Source organism: Lingula anatina, chromosome 6 (assembly GCF_051362555.1).
Source record: "Lingula anatina isolate TDL-2025a chromosome 6, LinAna3.0, whole genome shotgun sequence".
In the NCBI taxonomy this organism is placed as follows: domain Eukaryota; kingdom Metazoa; phylum Brachiopoda; class Lingulata; order Lingulida; family Lingulidae; genus Lingula; species Lingula anatina.
The window spans coordinates 47696-69939 of record NC_141772.1 but is presented as its reverse complement, the minus strand read 5'-3'; the positions used below and the strand labels follow the sequence as shown (position 1 = coordinate 69939).

The following is a 22244-nucleotide window of genomic DNA, read 5'->3' as shown; positions in this document are numbered from 1 at the left end:
CATTCGTTGTGCTTTTATGGTAAAGAGTAGAACCATAAGGTAGCGTACATTTCAATTCTATTGCTACCTGAAACAGTTAGAATGTAATAAATTTTTAGAATTTATGATGTTAGAAAAACATGGTAGCAGTAAAATTATATATTTCCCAATTGAGAAGATTTAGAAACTACTACAATTACTCAACTATAACTTATTTATTGAGAAACTACTACAATTACTCAACTATAACTTATTTATTGCTCAGTTTCCTCAAAGCACAGGTGACGTACATACTTTATTGTTACAAAAAAAAAAAAAAAAAAAAAAAAAATTCCAGTATGATGAATTAAATCCGTATAATGTCTGTCAAAGATATACTTCAATCTCTGCATAGAATTTTCAAAAACCTCAATTATCCTGCAAGACGGGCAATACAGCTGCCTAATGCATGGATCTGCATGGTCAGAGCCCGCGTATCATTACAGTTTGTAAGAGACCATTCCCAGAGACTATTGTATGTACTTTGGATCGATCTATCTTCAAGGGGGTTAATTCTCACTAAATTGCTATCAACTTAAGCAGCTTAGGTGTCTCAGATGCCCACTGAAGCTGGTAGAGGGTAATTAATTATCGTTTAGCAGCTTCAGTTGGCGTGCCAGACATAAGGCTGTTTAAGGTAAAGGCAATTTAGTAAGAAACCCCTTGGAGATGGGTCAATCCAGTTAGGTGGATCTAGGTAAGGAACCCAGTCTAAAAAACCACGGACAGCAACTACTAGTTCTCACTCACTCCAAGCTTCTTAATTCCTATAATAGCCAATAACTTGCTAATAGCCATAATATTAGTATACTGGTGTATTGACCTCGCCACCACCTTTTCACAAACATTCAGTATTCCAGATCATTCTGTACTTGCCCAAATTGAAATAATTTTTTCTGCACTTTCTGGACATCTAATTGTTATATTAATTGTGACACCAGGAAAGAAGTTTTAAGTCGGTTTAAAATGTCATTTCAGTCGTCGGGTTTGTACAATTTTACCCGGTGTAACAGGCATGGAAGTCCGCTGGGAACCGAAGTCCGTTTCCCAATACTTTGTACAGGTGATATTCGTCCCATACACTAGCTAAACCTAATAACCTGTACTAATCATATGGGAGCCCGGACTTCCTGTTACAACGGTACACAAAAGCTAAGTACTAGTAAACTCCCACCCACCCCCGCTGAAAAAAAAAGGTTTTCGGTTCCATTTTAAACCATCTTTGTTATTGTAACTCTAAAAAATTACGTTGGCTTAATGTCGACCACACTCTTTATCTAGATAACGACACACTAGCATTTAGCAAACGTGAAGGTATACACATGTCCTTGAGCACGCACGTGACCTTGCTCGAGATTTTAACCTACTTCTTATGCATATGTGTCAAATATACACGTCAATCATTCCTATTACGGAAGAATATGTCACGCCCCCTCTGATTTTCTGCCGTACTGTTTAATGGGATGCACACGGCACGCAACCAAAAATTTGTATAATTGGCCGTGTGCAGCATGAGGTCACATGCGGGAAAAACAGCTTTCTGTGAAGAAGAAAAGCGGGGAGGAATAGTAGAGAAAGGCGGAGGTCATAAGAAGATTCTTATAAGTAAGCGCAAGTGGTAAGCGTATTTATCTGTGGAAGTTGCTGGCGTAAAAATGATTACATTTTATACAGTGTTCTAGTCTTGAATTTAAATAACGTGACTGACTCTTCCCCATAGCCTGTAGGAAAGAGAGCATGGTCCAAATATTGCAAATGGCAGCTTCCTAAACCACGTGGTATGGAAAGCATACTTCTACTTTGTACGTTGTGCAATATGCTATAGAAAAGTTGTAGTTTGTAGTAATATTGACTATTTGTATTGGTGGATTTTTCTATACGATATATCACAGTTGATTTCATACATTGATCGTTCAGTAAAGTTGCCCAGTTCTTCAAGTCCTGGCGATGGACGCTCCGCGGCGGTATTTATATTCAGTAGTCGTGCACCCGTAAGGACAGGAACAAAATATGGAGCCTCGATATGAAACCAGACAACTCTGGTGTTTTTAATCTCCAAATTCTAAAAATAATCAATTAAGCTAATAAATTGGCCTTGCTTAAGAACGTATTATATTGGGTACTTTTGTACTATGCTCCCACACTGTAGCTTAAACGTGACTAAAACTTGAAAAAGACCACAGGTAATTACAAAAGCATTTTATTTAAACAGCTGTGACATAGATGAACAAGAAAAAGTGTAAAAACCTGTAAAAAAACTGCTTGAAAAGTAAAGTTACAGGGTAGGGGGTATACTACAAAAGTACCTTATATTGTACATTTTTATGATTATTGAACATCACGATAATAAACAAGTTGCCTTTTGATGTATGTCATGCTATGACTTTTATTAACAAATATCAGTTTTTACTAGATTACAAATTGTATCGTACTGTTTGGTTCTATTGCCTCACTTTCAAAAATTAGAACTGGCTCTCTAAAACCCAAAGACGGAAGTTAAAAATTTTATATTGGCTGAGTTCGATGTCGCATAAGAATATCCTCGCAGCATTATCTGCAATTAACCTTTCTACGATTTTAAATGCTATATCATTTTCAATCTACCATATGGAGCATTTTATCAATCAAGAGTGGGGGAGGGGTGGAAAATCCCCTTGGGGCCACTATCACTATAAATACAAAGGAAATCCCCTTACAATGAAGGCAAAATAAATGTTTTTCTGAGGAAAGTCCAATGGATTTACTTTTTGATACATACAGTCAACAGAACATTTCTAATATAACTTCTTAAAGCAACACCAGAAAGCAAATTAAATAATATCAACCAGACTGTAAAAACCGATGCGGCTTTGTCAGTTTCACTATTGTTTATTTCAAACAGTGCGTTTTTCGTGCATGTGCAGTTGTTTGAATCCTGTGCTGCCCAGTATGTATTTCTAACTTAAATATTGTGTGATAACTTTTCTCATTGTCTCTGCGATGTTACCATGATTCTTTTAAAGTGTGGGAACAGACGCACTTCAGTTCAAGTTAAGTAGCCCTTACAACAAAACCCATGAAATCAGTCTGAGATTAAACTGTTAGTAGTTGTGCTAGTTCAGGAATTGAGAGGTTGAACCCAAGTTTTAGGCAATTCTTGTCCAGTGCTTTTTAAATAATAGGGGCCATTAATAAGTCATTTTGTTTGATAAAGGACTTCATTTTTGTTGTCTAGTGTCCATCTAAAAGGGATCTTGGTGTTTACTCATACATTTTCCTCCATTGGTTTGCAGAGGTGAAGTAGCTATGGGAGACAGAGCTTGTTATAACTGTGGTAAACCTGGCCACTTTTCTAGAGAATGTACAAGTCGCGGAGGTCGAGGCAGGAGTGGAGGCTTCGGAGGACGTGGTGGTGGCGGAGGTGAGTATAGCCCAGGAGGATAATGGTTATGTAGATAATAAGGCAATAAAGTAAGAAATTCTTTTAAATCAACATGCTACAGGGAAAGACATTTTCATGTTACTCTATTAACTTTGACCACATTATCTTGCACTGCATCAGTTTATAAAAATTACAAACTTAATTTTAATGCCAAGTCTCAAGGAGCCCTGGTCCTTTGTTCTGTGGTGTATCAAAAAATCTAACCCTGTATTAGAATCATTGATGATATCAGAGGTTCAAGCTGTGGCCATAGTTGACATGGTTTGAGTCAGTGGAGTTCATTATCAGTTCTTGATTAATGTTATAAACCATGTTGTTGTTCCTTCATGCACAAGTGCCCTATTGGAACCTTTTATGTTCTTATTCAGGATTTATTTTGAATGTCAGATTTAAAAAAAAAACAGTTGTCAAGTGTCTTTTTATATGAGACACTTACAGTTGTTGTTTTTATGTGTATGAACTAAAGAGAAGAGACAAGTTATTGAACATAAATGGCAGACTTGTGCATGGAGAGGTAGTGTGAAGTGGCGAAAGGCGCAGAAAAGGGAGAGAAGGCAGAGGAAGGCAGGATGTGGTTTCTAAGAAACCTTGGTTAAGCATCGCCTCCATGTTCATTTCAGAGAATATATGTTATTGCTGCAACTGCCTCGGCCATTGAGCCCTGCCAGAGCACCAAGAAGGATCACATAGCTGATGAAAAATACCACCAGCTTGGGACCTTGTTGAAAAGGAACGCCCTTATGAAATTCAGTATGGTTCGTGAACCACTTTTGGAAGCAATAGATCTACAAATAACACATTTTTAGCTGTAGAATAAAATGTGGATGTATAGACTTTTTTTGGATCAGGTGCTTCAACTGCAGTGGAACTATCTTGGAGTGGAAGATTTTTTTTTTTTTATTTTGTCGGCCCAGTGCAAGGGTAAATTAGTCTTGTTAGTTTGTGTGAGGTAGAAGACCAAAGACATTGGAAAGGTGGCAGCTTTTATGGAATCCAATCTTCTGGATGTTGGTTTCCAAATGTGTGGACAAGTGGGAATTGTGCAGATATAAGGAATATGGTTTCTAATAGCTAAATTGCAATTTTCCTTGTTCTGAAATTCATACTTATATACCATAATTTGTTTATAGTTGAACTTGGCAGCAATAAAATTGCAAATATTGCTTTCAAAAATAGTTTCTGTAATTCTAGCATTTTCTAAAACTGCAGCAGAATTATGGAACTGTATGAGATTTTGGGAGTTAGCATTTATAGTGTTAATCTTTTTACGTTAGTTTATTCCATAAGCAGTACATGCTTAGACATTTTGTTTTCATTGATAATTTGCTATGCATTATTTTTCAGGTCCATGTTACAACTGTGGCAAGAGCGGCCACATGAGGCGGGACTGCCCTGAGCCACCGTCTGAGAGCAGCAAGGCCTGTTACCAGTGTAAGAAGGAAGGTCACCTGGCACGGGACTGCCCTGACGCAGACATGGGACGTGGAGGAGGAGACTGCTACAATTGTGGGGAATCTGGGCATTATGCTCGTGAGTGCCCAAATTCCTCTCAGGATGGAGGTCGTAGAGGCAGGGGCAGTGGTGGCGGCGAGTGTTACAAGTAAGTAACTCCAAATACTGCTTATCGAGAAAAGGCAAAGGTGATAAATCCTTGGAAGTTAAAAAAAAAAGAAAAACCTTAATTAAACTGATGCACAAGGATTGTTTGAAATATTCATCTGTATCTGGTGGAAAAATTTAGATCTTACACTGCATTACTGGATGCAACAATTGTGTTTTATATGTGCCACATGTTCTATATTTGTAGATGCAGACAGCCAGGTCATTTTGCCCGAGATTGTCCAGAAGGAATGGCCAACGTCCAATGCCACAAATGTGAGGGGTACGGCCACTATGCTCGTGAATGCACTGCTGAAGTATAGATGGACCTCCTCTCCAAGACAGGCTGAAGTAAAATGAATATGAAGTGAAGCCAGTCTTGTTGAAATGTTGAGAAAATTGAGTTTTTGACCTCAGAATTTGTTGTGGTGACATAAAGATCTTATTATACTATAATGAGTGTGGTGGGGTGGTATGTTCAGTCCAAATATTGTACTATGCGTTTGATTCTTACACTTCAGACATTAAAAATAAGTGAATTATTAATTATTTGGTCAATTTTGTGCCTTAGGTTATTTTATTTCTGCTGCTTATAGTAAAACACAAATTATTTGCGACAGTGTTCTTTATTCAATTTATTTTGAAATGTTTGGTACAACAGAAATTGCACCATGCAGAGTTTTGAGAGGAACAACCTAAAAAGCTTGCACATTGTATTAAAGAGTGTACAGTTGTTTTATTTTGGACCAGTTTGTGGCAAGACCAAGTTCTAGTTGATGGGTACCAGAGTAGAGGGGATTGACCTCCCATTGGGGTGATTCTTGTTTTATTAAGTTCAGGAAAAATTATTTGCTGTGTGAAGAAATCAAGAGGGGGGTCACCTCCAAGCCAGGAGAGCCGCTCCTTTCCTTTAAACCCTCAAACCATCACTAGGCTTGATACAAAAACTGCTGAATGAAAGAGGGTTTAATAGGACTGGCCTCAAACTGTTAAACTGAGAGGTGTTATTTCCAGGGTGTAACAACCAAGTGCCGAAAATGTACATAAATAGCACAGATTTTAAAATATATACGTTTTATATGTTGGCTTACCCATTACAGCAAATAAGGTTACTAAAGGGTAACTTTTTCTAAGCTTGTGCAGCATTTGCTATGAGAGAAGTACTGACTTATACAATTCCAGTTGCTTTATTTGCTCTGCCAGTGTTGCCACAGAAAACGCTCGATGGTTGAGATACATGCATACCCTATTCTACAGTTTAGGACTCCTGGAATACTTAATGGATTTGGGTTTAAAAGCACTGTTCTAGTCTTAATTAAAAGTGCAAAGTGTTATGTTGGGGTGGTTATATCTAAAGTGCAAATGTTGGGGTGATGAACTCTGTGATACCAGTGCCACCTGGTGGCAAGGCAGCACACTAGGTCAGAGTTCAGCATAAGGGATGAAGTGGAAATAAAAGCTATTTTTGTATGCAGTCAAAATGATTTGAGGGCTTTTTGTAGTAAATTTTCATTGTTTTCGTATTGTATACTTATTTATTGCTTTTCTTTGTTCATTTTTATCCAAGAGAGGGGTCATTCCAAAAGTATAGGGACTTCCCTCAGACAAGTTGTACAGAGCTGTTGTTCACACAATGTGCAGGCTTGTCTTTCTGTACAGTTGTTTTGGGATGGCCCCTGTGTTGTTAAGGAAGTCTGGTTGTTATTGGAATTTTGACAATTTACAAAAATTACAACAATTTCAGAATGAGACCAAAGAAATGTTCAGGGATTTATTTTCTAAATTTGTAGAATTTTAGTCATTGTTGATAAGGAATCTGTTCATAGTCTTGGCAGTGTGAAATGTGACCTACTATTCATGTAAAAGGGGGTCCAATTTAAAGGCTTAATTGACAGCAGTGATAAATTATTATTTTTCACATTTTCATGTCTAGTATTTTAAGTATTAGAAAAATGAAGTTTGTTCAAAAGATAGGTGCCACACAGACTCTGTAAAGCAAAACAATGATACAGCAATTTGAGGTATTTAAACATCAACAGGGGTTAGTTTGTGTTCATCTGTAAGTTCAAACTTGTCTCATTTGGCTACAAAGTGCTGTCAATATAATGATGACCCGTGGCATCAGTGGCTGGTATATGGAGTGGGTGTATTTTCCATACATAAACACAATTGTAGAAATAAGTGATGGTGATTTTGATTCTATATTGTATTATGTAATAGCATAGCTTTTTTTTTGATAAATTTGTACCATACATTTTGTAGCTCCCTGCGACGTAGATGATATGTACTATTAAAATGAGAGTTAGAGTGGAGTACTATTTTAAATTTTGCTGTATTATTTGCAAGGAGGGTTTGTGTGGTATCTGTTATCAAAAAGTTATCAGTTGCAGAAGAGTTTGGAGTTGTCATGGTGACAGTAATGTTACTACAGGTCTACAGTAAACTGATTGTGGTTTCAGGCCCACTAAGTACACGTGGAAGCCAGCAGTTTAAACCAGATGTCTCTTGGGGCAGGGTGTCACTTGGTTTACTGTAGACCTGTTTTATAGGCAGCCTATTAGCTGTGAGCTGGAGAAGATCACTAGAAAACTGCTATTTCGTGAAAAGTTCAATTGAATCCTGTGTTAAAATATATTTTTGAAGGTATATCTCTGAAGTAGCAAGCCTACAGCATGCTGGTGGTAGGGGGCAGCACTTGTGTGAACTCGTGTGTTCAGCATGTCGTAGAGTTGAGGTAGCAGTGAAGGGGTGCTGATGATTTTTTATAACAATAAAAACATTTCCATATATTTTACTTGTACATTGTCATTTCTTGTGTGCATCCTTACTGCTGATCATCAATGTATTTGGGAGTTAAATAAATCGGGTTCAATGACTGTTAATGGGTGTGGGTGGAGAGAAAGAAATTATGGAGATCTTTGTAAAATATTAGCCGTTACCTTTCTTGCAGTTTATAAGTCTTACTTTCCCTTTATTTGGCAGTATAAATGACCTGCTAGCATTCATTTGACTTTTTTTTTTTTTTTTGAGCGGGCCCTGAACCTGACGCCAAGGGGGTGAGGGTCGGCCTCACAAACCGAGAACGGTCAATCCCTAAAAAAGCAGGACCCCCCCCCCTTCAGAAAATTCTGGATCCGCTCCTGAGGCAGGTGCAAATATTTATGCCGTAAAGTGTATGCACATGGAGGAGCAAATACTGCACCATTTATTATAGAAAGTAAAGGAAAATCCGCATTCCCTGGGACACTGTTAAATCTGCAAAGATTTATTCCATCTGGGCCCTCAGAAAATATAATGTTTTAGCTTCCAACTATTTCAAAGAAATTCAATAAATTTTGATTTAATATTTTAATAATTGCATTCTTTTATGTTAATGAAATGATTTAAAGAAGCAGCTTGGTTTTAAAATTTAATAAAATATGAAAATACTTCATGATTGCAGATCGAATTCATAATTACGTTTTAAATGACCTAGCTGTGGAAGGCTCAGGTCAACCCCTCCCCCCCCCCTCAAGTAAACCCCTCTCATAATGAGCATGCGCAGTTGACATTGACAGACGAGCAGTGCAGGAGGAAACGACTGAGGTGGAAATTGGAAGATTTTGGTGAGTTGACAGATTGCGTGAAAAACATACTACAACATTTGTGTGCTGCTGAACCGTCTATTGTAGACCTCCCAGCCTGTCTAGCTGTAAACCCGTGACCTGATCAGGACGTGTGGAGCACTTTGCAAATGGCCGCTTCCTGTTATTACCACGTGCTTGTTTACTCTCTTAAGGCTTCAGCTGTGTTTTAGCAGGGATGTGGCCCTTTGAAAGAATGACAATCCGAATAAAATTATATCATAAACGTTTGAAGACATTGAATGGCAGTACCGCTATATATTGTGATTGTTTGCTTTTTAATGTGGAATAGAAATTAAGTCAATTTGCTACTACCTCAGCCCCCCCCCCCCCCCCCCCCCCCCCCCCCCCCCATACACATCAATGTACCAGTAGATTCCCGCACTTTGCCAGTATATATTGTGGTGCAAGTTGTGGTGGCATAAAATAATGGTTCAAATGTACGTTCTAAGAGGGAATGATGAAGTTCTTGGATGTTAATATAAATATTTAGAAAATAGGAAGCATACATATGTAGCATGAATTCAGAATTTGCCATCTACTTGTACCACTATTTCAACTGTGCACTTCCAATATCACCAGGTTCTGCATTTTGTTAGCAACATAATTGCAAAAGGTATGAAGACCAAAATCCCTTCATGCCAAAAGTTATTGAGCCATAAATCTAGCCAGTTTTGTACCATGTCCTAGTATATATATGTCTACAGGTGGAATACAGGTGAGGTATTTGCTGTTGTTTCAGAGGTGTGAAGATGTCAAATGTATGTTACAAATGTGGACGACCTGGCCACTTTGCAAGGGAGTGTGGGAATGAAGGTGGCGGGCGCGGAGGTGGTGGTCGTACCTTTAGCGGGAGAGGACGTGGTAGAAGAGGGGGCTTTGGAGGGCGACGTGGGGGTAAGACCAGCAGATCACAACTAACTCACATTCATTTCCATAATTTGTATGAAAAGCTGAAATTGACATTCAGATGCATGTAAAAAAGTCAATCTTTTACTAGTTTTGTGACTGTAGGAAATGATGAAGTAGGAATACAAAAAAAAAAAAAAATACAACTGTTTTAAGTCACACCATTATGAGAGGGCAACTTTTTACTTTGTTTCTGGAAATGGTTTTAAAAGAAGATTAAGTCTTAGACCGCATTCAGAATAGATGATCCGCAGACTAAATATGGCCAACCCCACATAAAGGGTACTATAGTAGCTGCTTATAATATCCCCTGATGGTCTCCCCGCCTCCACACACGTCGTCCCAGCAGGGGCCTGGCAATTAAACCGTGGAGCTGAGATTTAATCCATTAATGGCATGTTTGGAGGCAGTGAGACCATTGTAGATTAAGCAGCTTCCTTTCATGTGGGGTCAGCCGTACTTACTCCTCAGATCAGTAAGTCAGCAGATCATCTGTTCTAAATCCACTCTAAAAAGGATCTTCAAGCTGAAAACTGTCTCAGTTAAGTAAACCTCCCCCCTCTACCTGTTCTAGAGAAGTGTTACCGCTGTAACAGCTATGGTCATTATGCCTACGAGTGCAGAGAGGAGTCGGACCGCTGCTATAAGTGTAACCAGCTAGGCCATATCGCTAAGGACTGCCCCAAAGAAATTGAGTCAGGTTTGTTGATCTCTTGTTAACATGAAATAAATTATTTGACCACTGATGATAATCTTCTTCTTTTTGGTATTTAAACTTAATCCAGATGATTTTAGCACATCAGGAAAATATTAATAAAATGAGTTGTGAGATGCCCCTGGTGTAGTGTTGACAGTGGGTCTTGATCTCATAACTGATTTATGTTGTGATGGTTGGTATTAAATCCTCTTGAAGATGTAGAAGATGTATGTAAGAAATTACACATCCAGTTATTTTCTTTAGAAACTATTGACTTATTTATCTTGGAAATTATTGATATTGATAACAAAGGGTATATGCAGCAGAAGTGTTTGTCCAACTGCACTTTCAGTGTCACACACGCACACACTTCGCAAAAACACACACATGCACACACACACTTCGCACAAACACACACATATGCACACACACATTTATACACACACTCACTGCACAAACACGCGTGCACACATACACTTATACACACACTTCACACATGCACACATACACTTCACACATGCACACATACACTTCACACATGCACACACACACTTCACACATGCACACACACACTTCACACATGCACACACACACTTCACACATGCACACATACACTTCACACATGCACACACACACTTCACACATGCACACACACACTTCACACATGCACACATACACTTCACACATGCACACATACACTTATGCACACATAGATAATTTCTCCCATATTAACTGCCTGATTGCCCAGCTTATACTCCATGAGGAAATTTATGTCATTTAGCTCAGTCTTGCTTATGAAGAACACAGATTCTACTCTACTTCTTGATACAGTTTAAAGCGTATTAGTTTAGAAATGATTGTGTGTTTATGTTAAAATCATGGATTGTATCTTTACAGGTGCCTGCTACACTTGTGGAAAAAGTGGTCACCTGAAGCGAGACTGCCCCGACGCCCCACCAGAGGGCAGTAAGACCTGCTATAAATGCCAGCAAGAGGGCCACATTGCTCGTGATTGTCCCGAGGCCCACAGCGACACTGGCGGGGCCCGATGCTACAACTGTCAGCAAGAGGGCCACATGGCACGGGATTGCCCCGAGGCCCAGTATGAAGGCAGCACTGGAAGGAGGAGCAGCAAATGTTACAACTGTGGCAATAATGGTCACTTTGCCCGTGACTGCCCCAGTGGAGGGGGTGGTGGTGACACCTGTTACACGTAAGATCTTCTGCTTATTTCTAAATGTATTACATTGATTGAGCCAATACAATGGCAGGCAACTAATAGTTTTTTTTAGATATTTTCATCCCTATTATTCACCCTCTTGTCTTGGGTGTGGAGAATGCATATTCTGAAGTATGTTCATCGCCATTTTTCATCCTCTTAGGTGTAGATAGTCCATGTTTTGAAGTATTTTCATCACCAAAAATCATCCTTCTAGGTGTGGAGAGGCCGGTCACTATTCCAGGGACTGTCCCGGTGCCTCAGATGCCAAGAGGGATGTCCAGTGCCGCAAGTGTGAAGGTTATGGTCACTTTGCCCGTGAATGTACTGCAGAGGTATAGGTGGACCACCATTTCAAGACGGGCCATACAGCGAAGTGGTGAAGTTCCTGCAGACGTTAAAAGTGATCAGATGGGGAAATAGTATTATCAGAATTTGTGTGGCATCTGATGTCCCTGCTGAGATGCTGTCATTAATACTGGGGTGATTGTGAAGAAAACTTTAGATAGAAGCATATACTTTGAGTACCTGAAGAAAGTGGTCTGAAGCTCTTTGTGTGATTATATATAATTATTTAATAAGAAATGTAAATACTTTTTATTGCTCCATTGTTTTGTTCATCCTGTATTTTGAGATTGTACATATTAGTAATTATAACGCCCCAATTATTTGTATTTTTTAAATTATTATAGACAATTGTTTTTAGCTCTTTTGTATTATTTATAACCCTGGGTTGTGTTTCTGAGACATTACTGGCCAGCTTCAGGTTCACATTTGCAGACTTGTTTGGGTCTCAGTGATGTAAGATTAAAGTTAGCTGCTCCAGTGGCAGGTGCATGAGACTTGTCATATCTGAGCCTCAGTGATGTTAGATTAAAGTTAGCTCAGAAGCTCAAGGTATTATAAACCAGACATTATGCTGTGAATTTTACTTAATTTGAGTTTAGCTAGCAGGAAAAACATTTTAAATGCTACACTGCAGTACATGACTTATGTACCTGAAGCAGTTAGTGTACAAAATATCTATGTGACTGGTCCTTGCAGTGAAAAGAATACAGTATAAGATATATTTCTATGTTCAGGACTGATTTAAAAAGATCACTGTATGGAGAAAGCATTGCATGAGTTGCTTTTGCATCTGTTTTGTCCACATGTGATTTTAAATTATCATACATGTTTTCCCCAATGGAATATACTTGTTGAAAAGGCAGCTATATTTTTCCATTGAGGTTTATTATTGATTGTATGCAGAGTACTTTTGGATTGAATACACTACATTACAAAATTTACTGAGTTTTATCAAACTGTTGTGTTCCATTTTGGAACAGCTGTTTTGTTTTTTGTTTAAGTTGATTCCTTGAAGAAATGCTGTTACTTCAAAAATATTTTCACTGGCATCCCAGAGCATAGAGGATGAAATGTTATCTAAGTCCTGCTTCTTGGACATGACAGATGACTTCTGTTCTATGGCACTCTATGAAATGGTCAAGCTTGCTTTACCCATAGTTTATGTCCTAGAAAGCAGAACCACTGCCAGACATCATGACAATAGTCCAGATTTAGCTTGTCATTTATGAATTAAGATGACCAATATTGCCAACAATTAAGGGCAAGATCAAGCATGGCAGAGAGGATGTGGTATTAAGTAAGGAAATTATAAGGCTATTTTTGTATTATATGAAAATAGTTAAATTTTGTATGAAGGTTGAATAATGTTAATGTTCTATTTATTGGTTATTTGTGATTTCTCTATTATGAAATGATACCAACCGTAGGTTGAAGTAGTGTAATTTTTTTCCAAAGAAGTTTGCTTCTTTGTCCTCATATAATTTAACTATTTTAGTACTGCATATGGATTAACATTACCAACTTGTAATATTTCAAGTAATTATGTTCAATGATGTTATTCAGGTTATTGTTCTTGCAATAAAATTGGCATTACAATTATGTAAATATAGGATAAAGAGTTTGTTGTTTTGATCCTAATATTATATTTATTTCGTTATAATTATTATCAATATGATAATAGAAAAATGACTGTTTATCTTACAAATTGTAGTTTATCTGCTAGGTTCATTTCATATTATTAGCTCAAAAACATTTTTGAGTGTAGTTTTTATTTGAATTACAAGTTTTTAAATTGCTCTTGCTGTGTTCATCGTCTGTGAAAAATGTTTTCGGCAAATGGCAGAGTTGAAGGGAGTGAAAAATGATTGTATTTATCCTCTGCCTTTTGTTCCTTCCAGTTCTGACTAACTCAACATGTTATATATAACAGTATACTTCTAACAACTGGGAATCTCTGAGGTTGGGCAGTCACTATACAAGACAGGCCCATCGTTAGTTTCTCCCAGCTGAATAAACCAAATACATGGCAATATTACTGACATAATTAAACGTGTTTGGAGCAACTTTTTATATTGTAATATCTATTCATTATATTGAAAGTTAGTATCAAGAGTATGAAGTGTAACAGAGAGTGGCCAGTCTTTGATGAACAAAGTGCGCGCGCAGGCACATGCTTCCGGTATCCGGCATGTGAAAGTAGCAATCGTTTACGAGACAGTTTGACCCAGGTATTTGGTCGAGGTAAGAAATACGTGTCTGTTGCCTTACTTTTAGAATATGTAGATACACCACCCAGGATTATGCACTTTGCAGACCCAGTATTAAAATGCGTTGGAAGTGGACAAAATTGCAGTTGAACTTGAAGTTGAATGGTGTACATGTATATGGCCGACTGTTTCTATGTTGAACACTCATTCTGATGTCACCTTGATCGGTCATTGAACCCTACAGACAGAGGAAATTATTTCAGTCTTCTATGTTGCTAAACACAAGATAAAAATCAGTGAGATATACTTAATTTTACGACTTTAATAAAATCGCCAAATATAATATATATATAAATGTGTGTGTGTGTATTTTTGAACTAAGCTTAATTGTACAGTATGTGTGTATGAATATGAAATGGCAATTTGATTAATTGTTTAATTTTTTTTTTACTTTATTTGGCATTTTGGTAGACTTGTGGTTCATTGACCTGTCAAGTGTGGTTGAACTCAGGGTTCATGCCACAATCAATGTCCAGTACACATGGTCCAGGGCATTTGGGTTATGACTATTTACATTATATTTGTGCTTTTGTTTCCAACACATGAAACATACAGGTGTAAATAACTTTAAAATGATGCTCCTTTGAAACTGAATTTATTCATGTCTTCAGGTTGAAAGTATGTCCCTGTATGATGACTTGGATGTTGATGCAGGGAGAGGAAAGGAGACCAAACCAGATATTGGTGAGTCTTGATAACAATGTATAAACCAAACCAGATATTGGTGAGTCTTGATAACAATGTATAAACCAAACCAGATATTGGTGAGTCTTGATAACAATGTATAAACCAAACCAGATTTTGTTTTGAAGTATTATGCCTGCATAAGCTTGGACTTTGAGTCCCAAACGTCTCAGCCCATGCCAGTTTCTCCACTTTTACAGAGATGGAGAAACTGACTCCTTGAAATGCCAGATAATTTGCGTGTTATTTGATATTGCAGGTCGTCTGGACTGGCAAGCAAGGGTTATTTGAAAATACAATACATAATGATAAATCACATTTAGGCATAGACTAAGGGAAATAAAATACTTAGTTCAGACAAGCACAAAATTGGGAGGACCTGCAGATTTCTTGTAGTGTAGATCCTTTAGTCTTTCAGTATCTCCAAAGTTTTCCCATGTTTGTTTCCAAGCAAGATGAAGCCTTGATACTCATTTGCAGGCATTTTATTCTAGTAAGCTGCTAATACCTAGATTACATTGACAAAGAAAATATTTTTACTCTGGAGAGCAGCAAATAGTGACTTTAACATTGATATTGATAAGTGTTGCTCAACTTTCAGCTGGATGGTCTTCTGGTTTCAAACTTCTACATTCCCAACTCCAGGCTAAAAAGGCTAACCTGCTCCAGACTAAGGTAAAGCTTTTTACACATCGATAAACTGTTGATTACTTGAGTATTGTTACCCTCTCTTAAAATTTGGAAAAGACAAGCTGGCAATCGCTGTGATTGTAAACAGACTACTAGTTCTTTAAGACTGTTTTAACATATATGTGATGGTTGTTATACTCCAGAAAAGACAAGCAGGGCCCTCACTAGCTCCTGTGGATGAAGACTTAATACTAGTTCTTTAAGACTGTTTTAACATATATGTGATGGTTGTTATTTATACACTTCAGAAAAGGCAAGCAGGGCCCTCACTAGCGCCTGTGGATGAAGACTTAATACTAGTTCTTTAAGACTGTTTTAACATATATGTGATGGTTGTTATTTATACACTCCAGAAAAGGCAAGCTGGGCCCTCACTAGCTCCTGTGGATGAAGACTTAATACTAGTTCTTTAAGACTGTTTTAACATATATGTGTTGGTTGTTATTTATACACTCCAGAAAAGGCAAGCAGGGCCTTCACTAGCGCCTGTGGATGAAGACAGAATACTAGTTCTTTAAGACTGTTTTAACATATATGTGATGGTTGTTATTTATACACTCCAGAAAAGGCAAGCAGGGCCCTCACTAGCGCCTGTGGATGAAGACTTAATACTAGTTCTTTAAGACTGTTTTAACATATATGTGATGGTTGTTATTTATACACTCCAGAAAAGGCAAGCAGGGCCCTCACTAGCTCCTGTGGATGAAGACAGAATACTAGTTCTTTAAGACTGTTTTAACATATATGTGATGGTTGTTATTTATACACTCCAGAAAAGACAAACAGGGCCCTCACTAGCTCCTGTGGATGAAGACAGAATTCTAGTTCTTTAAGACTGTTTTAACATATATGTGATGGTTGTTATTTATACACTCCAGAAAAGGCAAGCAGGGCCCTCACTAGCGCCTGTGGATGAAGACTTAATACTAGTTCTTTAAGACTGTTTTAACATATATGTGATGGTTGTTATTTATACACTCCAGAAAAGGCAAGCAGGGCCCTCACTAGCTCCTGTGGATGAAGACAGAATACTAGTTCTTTAAGACTGTTTTAACATATATGTGATGGTTGTTATTTATACACTCCAGAAAAGACAAGCAGGGCCCTCACTAGCTCCTGTGGATGAAGACAGAATTCTAGTTCTTTAAGACTGTTTTAACATATATGTGATGGTTGTTATTTATACACTCCAGAAAAGGCAAGCAGGGCCCTCACTAGCTCCTGTCATTGACTTGAAACCAAAGAGGAGTGCTACATCTGAGGAACTGCACTTCAACATGCAGACAGGAAAGGTAAGGGTCTGAGTATCAAATCCTGGGGTCTGCACCCTGAGGTCAACTCCCAGGGGTCAACTCCCTGGGGTCAAATCCTGGGGACAACTCCCTGGGGTCAATTTCCTGGAGTCAGCACCCTGGGGTCAACTCCCTGGGGTTAGCTCCTGGGGTCAATTCCCTGGTGTCAATATGGATAAACATAAACATATGGATAAACATATAGTCATGTTGTAAAAACCTTTATACTATGTGTGAGATTTGCATGTATTTACTGCTGTAAGAAAGATTAAAATTTATTTTGAAATTGTGTTTTTGAATTGATATAGCTGTACTATTGGTTTTCAGCGTGAGAGAAAATCTGGCGGAGCTTCAGGCCCAATCCCATCAGCCCCTGCAGCAACAGCACCTTTCATTGGTGCTGAGCCAACCTCTTCTTTTCTTGGAGTACAGGATGAGTATGACCCTCGCAGACCAAATGACTATGAGGACTATGTCAAGAAAAGAAAACAACAGAAACAGCGTGAAAGAGACGATGAGAAGAAAAAAGAAATGGAGGAGAGAGAGAGGTTGCTGAAAAATATTTTCATGGGCTGTTAATGTTCATATGGCTTTCAATTAAAAGTAAAGAGACTCTCCTTTAAAGACCATGGAAACTATGTAGAAAAAAATAGTGAAGATCAAAGTGTTTATATTGTAATGTGATCCTTATATACAGGGTGGTCCTTAAAAGACTACATATGTAAATACTATTATACAGGAAAGTAAAATGGGTGGTTTTTTTATGGACCACCCTGTAATTTCACTCAGGTAATCTAGCTAACACAGTAGCTTTCATATTGAAGGAATAGCTGCAGAGAACAGCTTGTTTGATAAAATGTATGACATAGGTCATTTTTACACATAGTTGGTCATGCAATCTCAGATCTTGGAAATTCATCTTTTTTACCCTGTATTCTGCATGATATGTTTTTTTTTCTTTTTTTTTATGTATCATGTGGTTTGTTTTGATTCACATACAGTGTTAGTAACCTGTGGCTTATATTTTTTGTAAAGGAGGAGAAGAGAACGACACAAAGAGCTGGGTTATGATGTGGAAGAGGAAGAAGAAAGGAGGCGCAGGAGGAGAGATGACGACATGGAAGGGGGCGGGGCAGGGGGCGGGGCAGGAGGTGGAGATGATGACCAGTACGACAGACCTAAGAGAACAGGTATTTATAGCCATGTCAATGCTCCCTTTATACTAGTCCTTCATAAAGAGCACCTGCTGTCTCTGTCTCTCTCTCTCTCTCTCTCTCTGCTTGGAACTTAGGGGTTGAAGCAGGGGTTAAATACTTGATCTGGCATCAAAGAATGGTGTTCATATGCTAGCTAGTTGGTAGTGTATATAGTATGTTAAGTGTTATTTTATGATTCTAGGCATGGGTGCAGCTATCGCCCCTCCCCAGGCATTGATTGAAGAGGACGTGGCGCCACCTCTGCAGGAAGAACAAGGTACACATTTACTTTCTTTGAAAATGTGGTATTACTGGTGCTTATGTAGGTATTACAGGGGTTTCCTGTTTTCTTGCGTCACCTTGCTTACTTTGTTATAAAATATGTTTAATAAATTTGAAGGTCTACCTCAGCTCTACTGATGATGAAATAACATTTGTTATGAAATATGTTTAATAAATTTGAAGGTCTACCTGAGCTCTACTGATGATCAAATAACATTTGTTCTCAACTTTCAGCCTTCACTTTTCTGTAGGCCACATTTTTCCTCTTTTATGAAAGGATGTGATGATTTCTTTAGCAAAATAAAGCACTCTTGATTAATGACCATCAATGTGCTTATGGTATATCAAATCTTTTATGGTTGTTGAACAAGAAGTTTTAAAATCATATTAAATCATATTAAATTGGGATGCACAATCTTTAAAATTAGTTAAATTATTATTATTTTTAATACAATTGTTTTTGTTTAGTTTAGGGTACAAACTTTAACATTGTTCATAAATTGTGTAGTTTCTGTTTTGTTCCCTACTTAAAATGTAGAATAGACAAAAGGGATAAGTTCAACCCCGCATTTTTTATTGTCGTTAAAGCATTCTTAATTGTCAAAGGAGATTGAAGTGATACAATGATTAATTTTGTTTTTATTGACTCCCCAGGGTCAGGCACACCTCCCAGACCAACCCCAGGGTTTAGTTTTGGCTTGGCGTAAGTACACACACTACCCATCTTTTCTGCTTATTTGTAGACTACAGTAAGAGTTGTTTTAAATGTTTATTTTTATAGAATACTTAAGAAAGGTTCATTAAAGAGTCAGTGTATTATTGTTGTGATTTCAGGGGTTCTGTAGCCAGTAAGATCATGGCTAGGATGGGCTACAAGGAAGGCTCTGGTCTTGGCAAGTCGGAGCAGGGAATGAGCATGGCTCTTCAGGTGGAGAAGACGAGCAAAAGAGGCGGGAAAATTATTCATGAAAAGGACATTGCAAAAGGTAGCTGTACTGGTAGTATAATACATGGTCAGTTACAATTGCTTGTTTTCACTTTATTTCCTCAAATACTGACAAATTTCAAATCTTCAGATCTTTCAGTTACATGTTTACTATAAATACATATTGTAGAAAGCCTGCCAAATGCGTATGCAAGTTCAACTTTTTTCCTTATTTCCCTCTCAGAAACTGCCAGAGCTGAAATTCCTGGAGTCACTACCACAGATTTGTTGAAAAATCCTTCCAAAGTTATCTGCTTGCGGGTGAGTCATGAATGGGAGCAATACTCTATTTAAAAAGAAGTGATAAATCTCTGGCATTTCAATGCTTTATTAAACTATCAGTTGGTAGACACCTTATGGTAGTGAAGAGCCAGCACAGGCCAGTAATAAACATTTGTACTTGTGACAGTCTCTGTCAAAGTTTATGGTAGTGAAGAGTAACACAGGCCAGTAATAAACATTTGTAGTTGTGACAGTCTCTGTCAAAGTTTATGGTAGTGAAGAGTAACACAGGCCAGTAATAAACATTTGTACTTGTGACAGTCTCTGTCAAAGTTTATGGTAGTGAAGAGTAACACAGGTCAGTAATAAACATTTGTACTTGTGACAGTCTCTGTCAAAGTTTATGGTAGTGAAGAGTAACACAGGTCAGTAATAAACATTTGTAGTTGTGACAGTCTCTGTCAAAGTGGTGGCCACGGGAATGGAAATGTCATGGTAACTGTTCATGGAGAAGTGTCATGGTAACTGTTAGGTGAATGGTAAGTGTCAGAGAAGTGTCATGGTAGTTGTACATGGAGAAGTGTCATGGTAACTGTTCATGGAGAAGTGTCATGGTAGTTGTACATGGAGAAGTGTCATGGTAACTGTTCATGGAGAAGTGTCATGGTAGTTGTTCATGGAGAAGTGTCATGGTAGGTGTACATGGAGAAGTGACTGTTGTTTTTGTTGTTGCAGAACATGGTGGGCCCAGGAGAGGTAGACGAGGAGCTGGAGCCTGAGACTGCAGACGAGTGTGGGAAGTATGGGAAAGTGATCAAATGTGTCATCTTTGAGGTACTAGTTTTTGGGCTCATGGCAACAAAGCAACAATAATTTATTAAATTCACACTTTCCTTGGGCTAAAAACCAGTTTCTTACCTAAATGCTTCTTTTTTATGGCAAAGTCAATTTAGTTTTACACTTGGTTTCAGTAGTTTTTTTTATTATTATCTTAATTATTTAGTAGCATGAAAATATTTTTTGAATTTCTTTCTGTTTTAGATGCCTGGAGCATCAGAGGATGAGGCAGTTAGAATATTTGTAGAGTTTGAGAGGATGGAGTCTGCCATTAAAGGTACTGATTTAAAGGTGGAAATATAGAATGTGTGTGTGTGTGTGTGTGTGTGTGTTTATATAAACCAGTTTTATTTTGCTTTAATCCATGATTATCTCTTACAGCTGATGTTCCACATTTTAGAAATACAACAAATCAATGTGCCTGCCTGGTACTAAGTAATTGTTATATCTGTAGCTTTCTGTTCAGTGAAGTAGTTTGCCTGGTAATAAATAATTGGTATAGATGTTACAGTACTGTAGCTTTCAGTACAGTGAAAGTCTTCTCTCTGTTTTAGCTGTGGTTGACCTGAATGGGCGCTACTTTGGAGGAAGGATCGTTAAAGGTGGATTTTACAATGTGGACAAATTCCGCAGGTTAGACTTGGCTGATGACCTCAATCTACCAAACTGAATAGAAAGTGGACCCAGTATTAGAGGTTAAACGATTGTCTGTGTTCATCTCAGTATGTGGCGTGGAGACCCATTAGATTGTATTACATGACTCCCAACAGAATACTATCCTGTGATCCAGTACATTGAGTTTGTATGGCATGGCTTATGTGGGGGCACCTTGGCGTAGTGAGTACTTAAGTCCCTAAGAGACCACCCATGATGCTAAGATCAGGGAACATGAGAACATCCCTGGTCAGAGACAAAAATGAAACTAAAATGTCATGAAAATGACCAGAATTCACTTTTAGAACTACTGGACAGCCTTAAGTATCAGATGGCTCCTCAGCACATGACTACTGCCACAGTGCCAGGGTTCACTGGTGCCAACATGGACTCCATACCACAGAGGTCTGGAATTGCCAGCTGCTTACATGGACACACGGCTGCCAATTTAACAAGAAATAGTCACGTGAAGGAACACTTTTACTCAGAACTGATGTCTTTCTGGTGGATACTAATCTACTTCTTTTAACAAGAAAATAATGTTATATTTTCTATTCCTCTCTCTCGTCCTGCATGTGTGTGCCTGTCTATAAGTAGTATCAATAAGTGTGCAACCTCATTCCTGCGCCACTTCTCAACACCAGTGGTGACATGGCCATGGTCTTGGTTCTAGGCAAAGTTGGCAGTGAGAGCAACACCAGTGGTGACATGACCATGGTCTTAGTTCTAGGCAAAGTTGGCAGTGAGAGCAACACCAGTGGTGACATGACCATGGTCTTAGTTCTAGGCAAAGTTGGCAGTGAGAGCAACACCAGTGGTGACATGGCCATGGTCTTAGTTCTAGGCAAAGTTGGCAGTGAGAGCAACACCAGTGGTGACATGGCCATGGTCTTAGTTCTAGGCAAAGTTGGCAGTGAGAGCAACACCAGTGACGACATGACCATGGTCTTAGTTCTAGGCAAAGTTGGCAGTGAGAGCAACACCAGTGACGACATGACCATGGTCTTAGTTCTAGGCAAAGTTGGCAGTGAGAGCAACACCAGTAGTGACATGACCATGGTCTTAATTCTAGGCAAAGTTGGCAGTGAGAGCCACACATCCCAGGATGAAGTTGTAAAAGAATGCTGCATCAAGTCCACTCTCACATTGGGATGGTGCTTGGCTATGATCATGGGGATATTTACATAGTACTTTTTGTTGAATACAGAATATAAAAATATATAAGAATAAATGATATAAATAAGTTCAATCGTTTTTTATCAATTATTCTTATTTATTCTTTTGATTACATACAAGTTGTT

At 38.3% G+C, this 22244-nt stretch overlaps 3 protein-coding genes across 4 annotated transcripts; all 3 read left to right on the top strand.

The window, feature by feature from the left end:
• The first annotated feature begins 1436 nt into the window (after nucleotides 1-1436).
• Nucleotides 1437-7827, top strand: LOC147760945 (uncharacterized). 2 transcript variants are annotated; one of them, XM_087015644.1, is made up of 4 exons: nucleotides 1437-1623; nucleotides 3291-3418; nucleotides 4784-5039; nucleotides 5247-7827. In XM_087015644.1, exons 2-4 carry the CDS (start codon nucleotides 3304-3306, stop codon nucleotides 5359-5361), a joined length of 486 nt encoding a protein of 161 aa, XP_086871770.1. In that variant the 5' UTR covers nucleotides 1437-1623; nucleotides 3291-3303; the 3' UTR covers nucleotides 5362-7827. The 2 variants fall into 2 exon arrangements, with proteins under 2 accessions (XP_086871770.1, XP_086871771.1); XM_087015645.1 differs by having other exon boundaries at nucleotides 1448-1636.
• Nucleotides 7828-8463: 636 nt separating this feature from the next.
• On the top strand, nucleotides 8464-13443 carry LOC106172183 (uncharacterized). Its single transcript, XM_087015643.1, has 5 exons — nucleotides 8464-8643; nucleotides 9404-9558; nucleotides 10145-10270; nucleotides 11165-11480; nucleotides 11704-13443. Exons 2-5 carry the CDS (start codon nucleotides 9414-9416, stop codon nucleotides 11825-11827), a joined length of 711 nt encoding a protein of 236 aa, XP_086871769.1. The 5' UTR covers nucleotides 8464-8643; nucleotides 9404-9413; the 3' UTR covers nucleotides 11828-13443.
• A 452-nt stretch (nucleotides 13444-13895) lies between these two features.
• LOC106172200 (splicing factor 45) lies at nucleotides 13896-21570 on the top strand. The gene is made up of 13 exons (XM_087015640.1): nucleotides 13896-14075; nucleotides 14713-14785; nucleotides 15387-15460; nucleotides 16669-16767; nucleotides 17095-17315; nucleotides 17803-17957; nucleotides 18166-18240; nucleotides 18900-18948; nucleotides 19080-19231; nucleotides 19415-19491; nucleotides 20188-20286; nucleotides 20494-20566; nucleotides 20844-21570. Exons 2-13 carry the CDS (start codon nucleotides 14722-14724, stop codon nucleotides 20957-20959), a joined length of 1254 nt encoding a protein of 417 aa, XP_086871766.1. The 5' UTR covers nucleotides 13896-14075; nucleotides 14713-14721; the 3' UTR covers nucleotides 20960-21570.
• The last annotated feature ends 674 nt before the right edge of the window (nucleotides 21571-22244 follow it).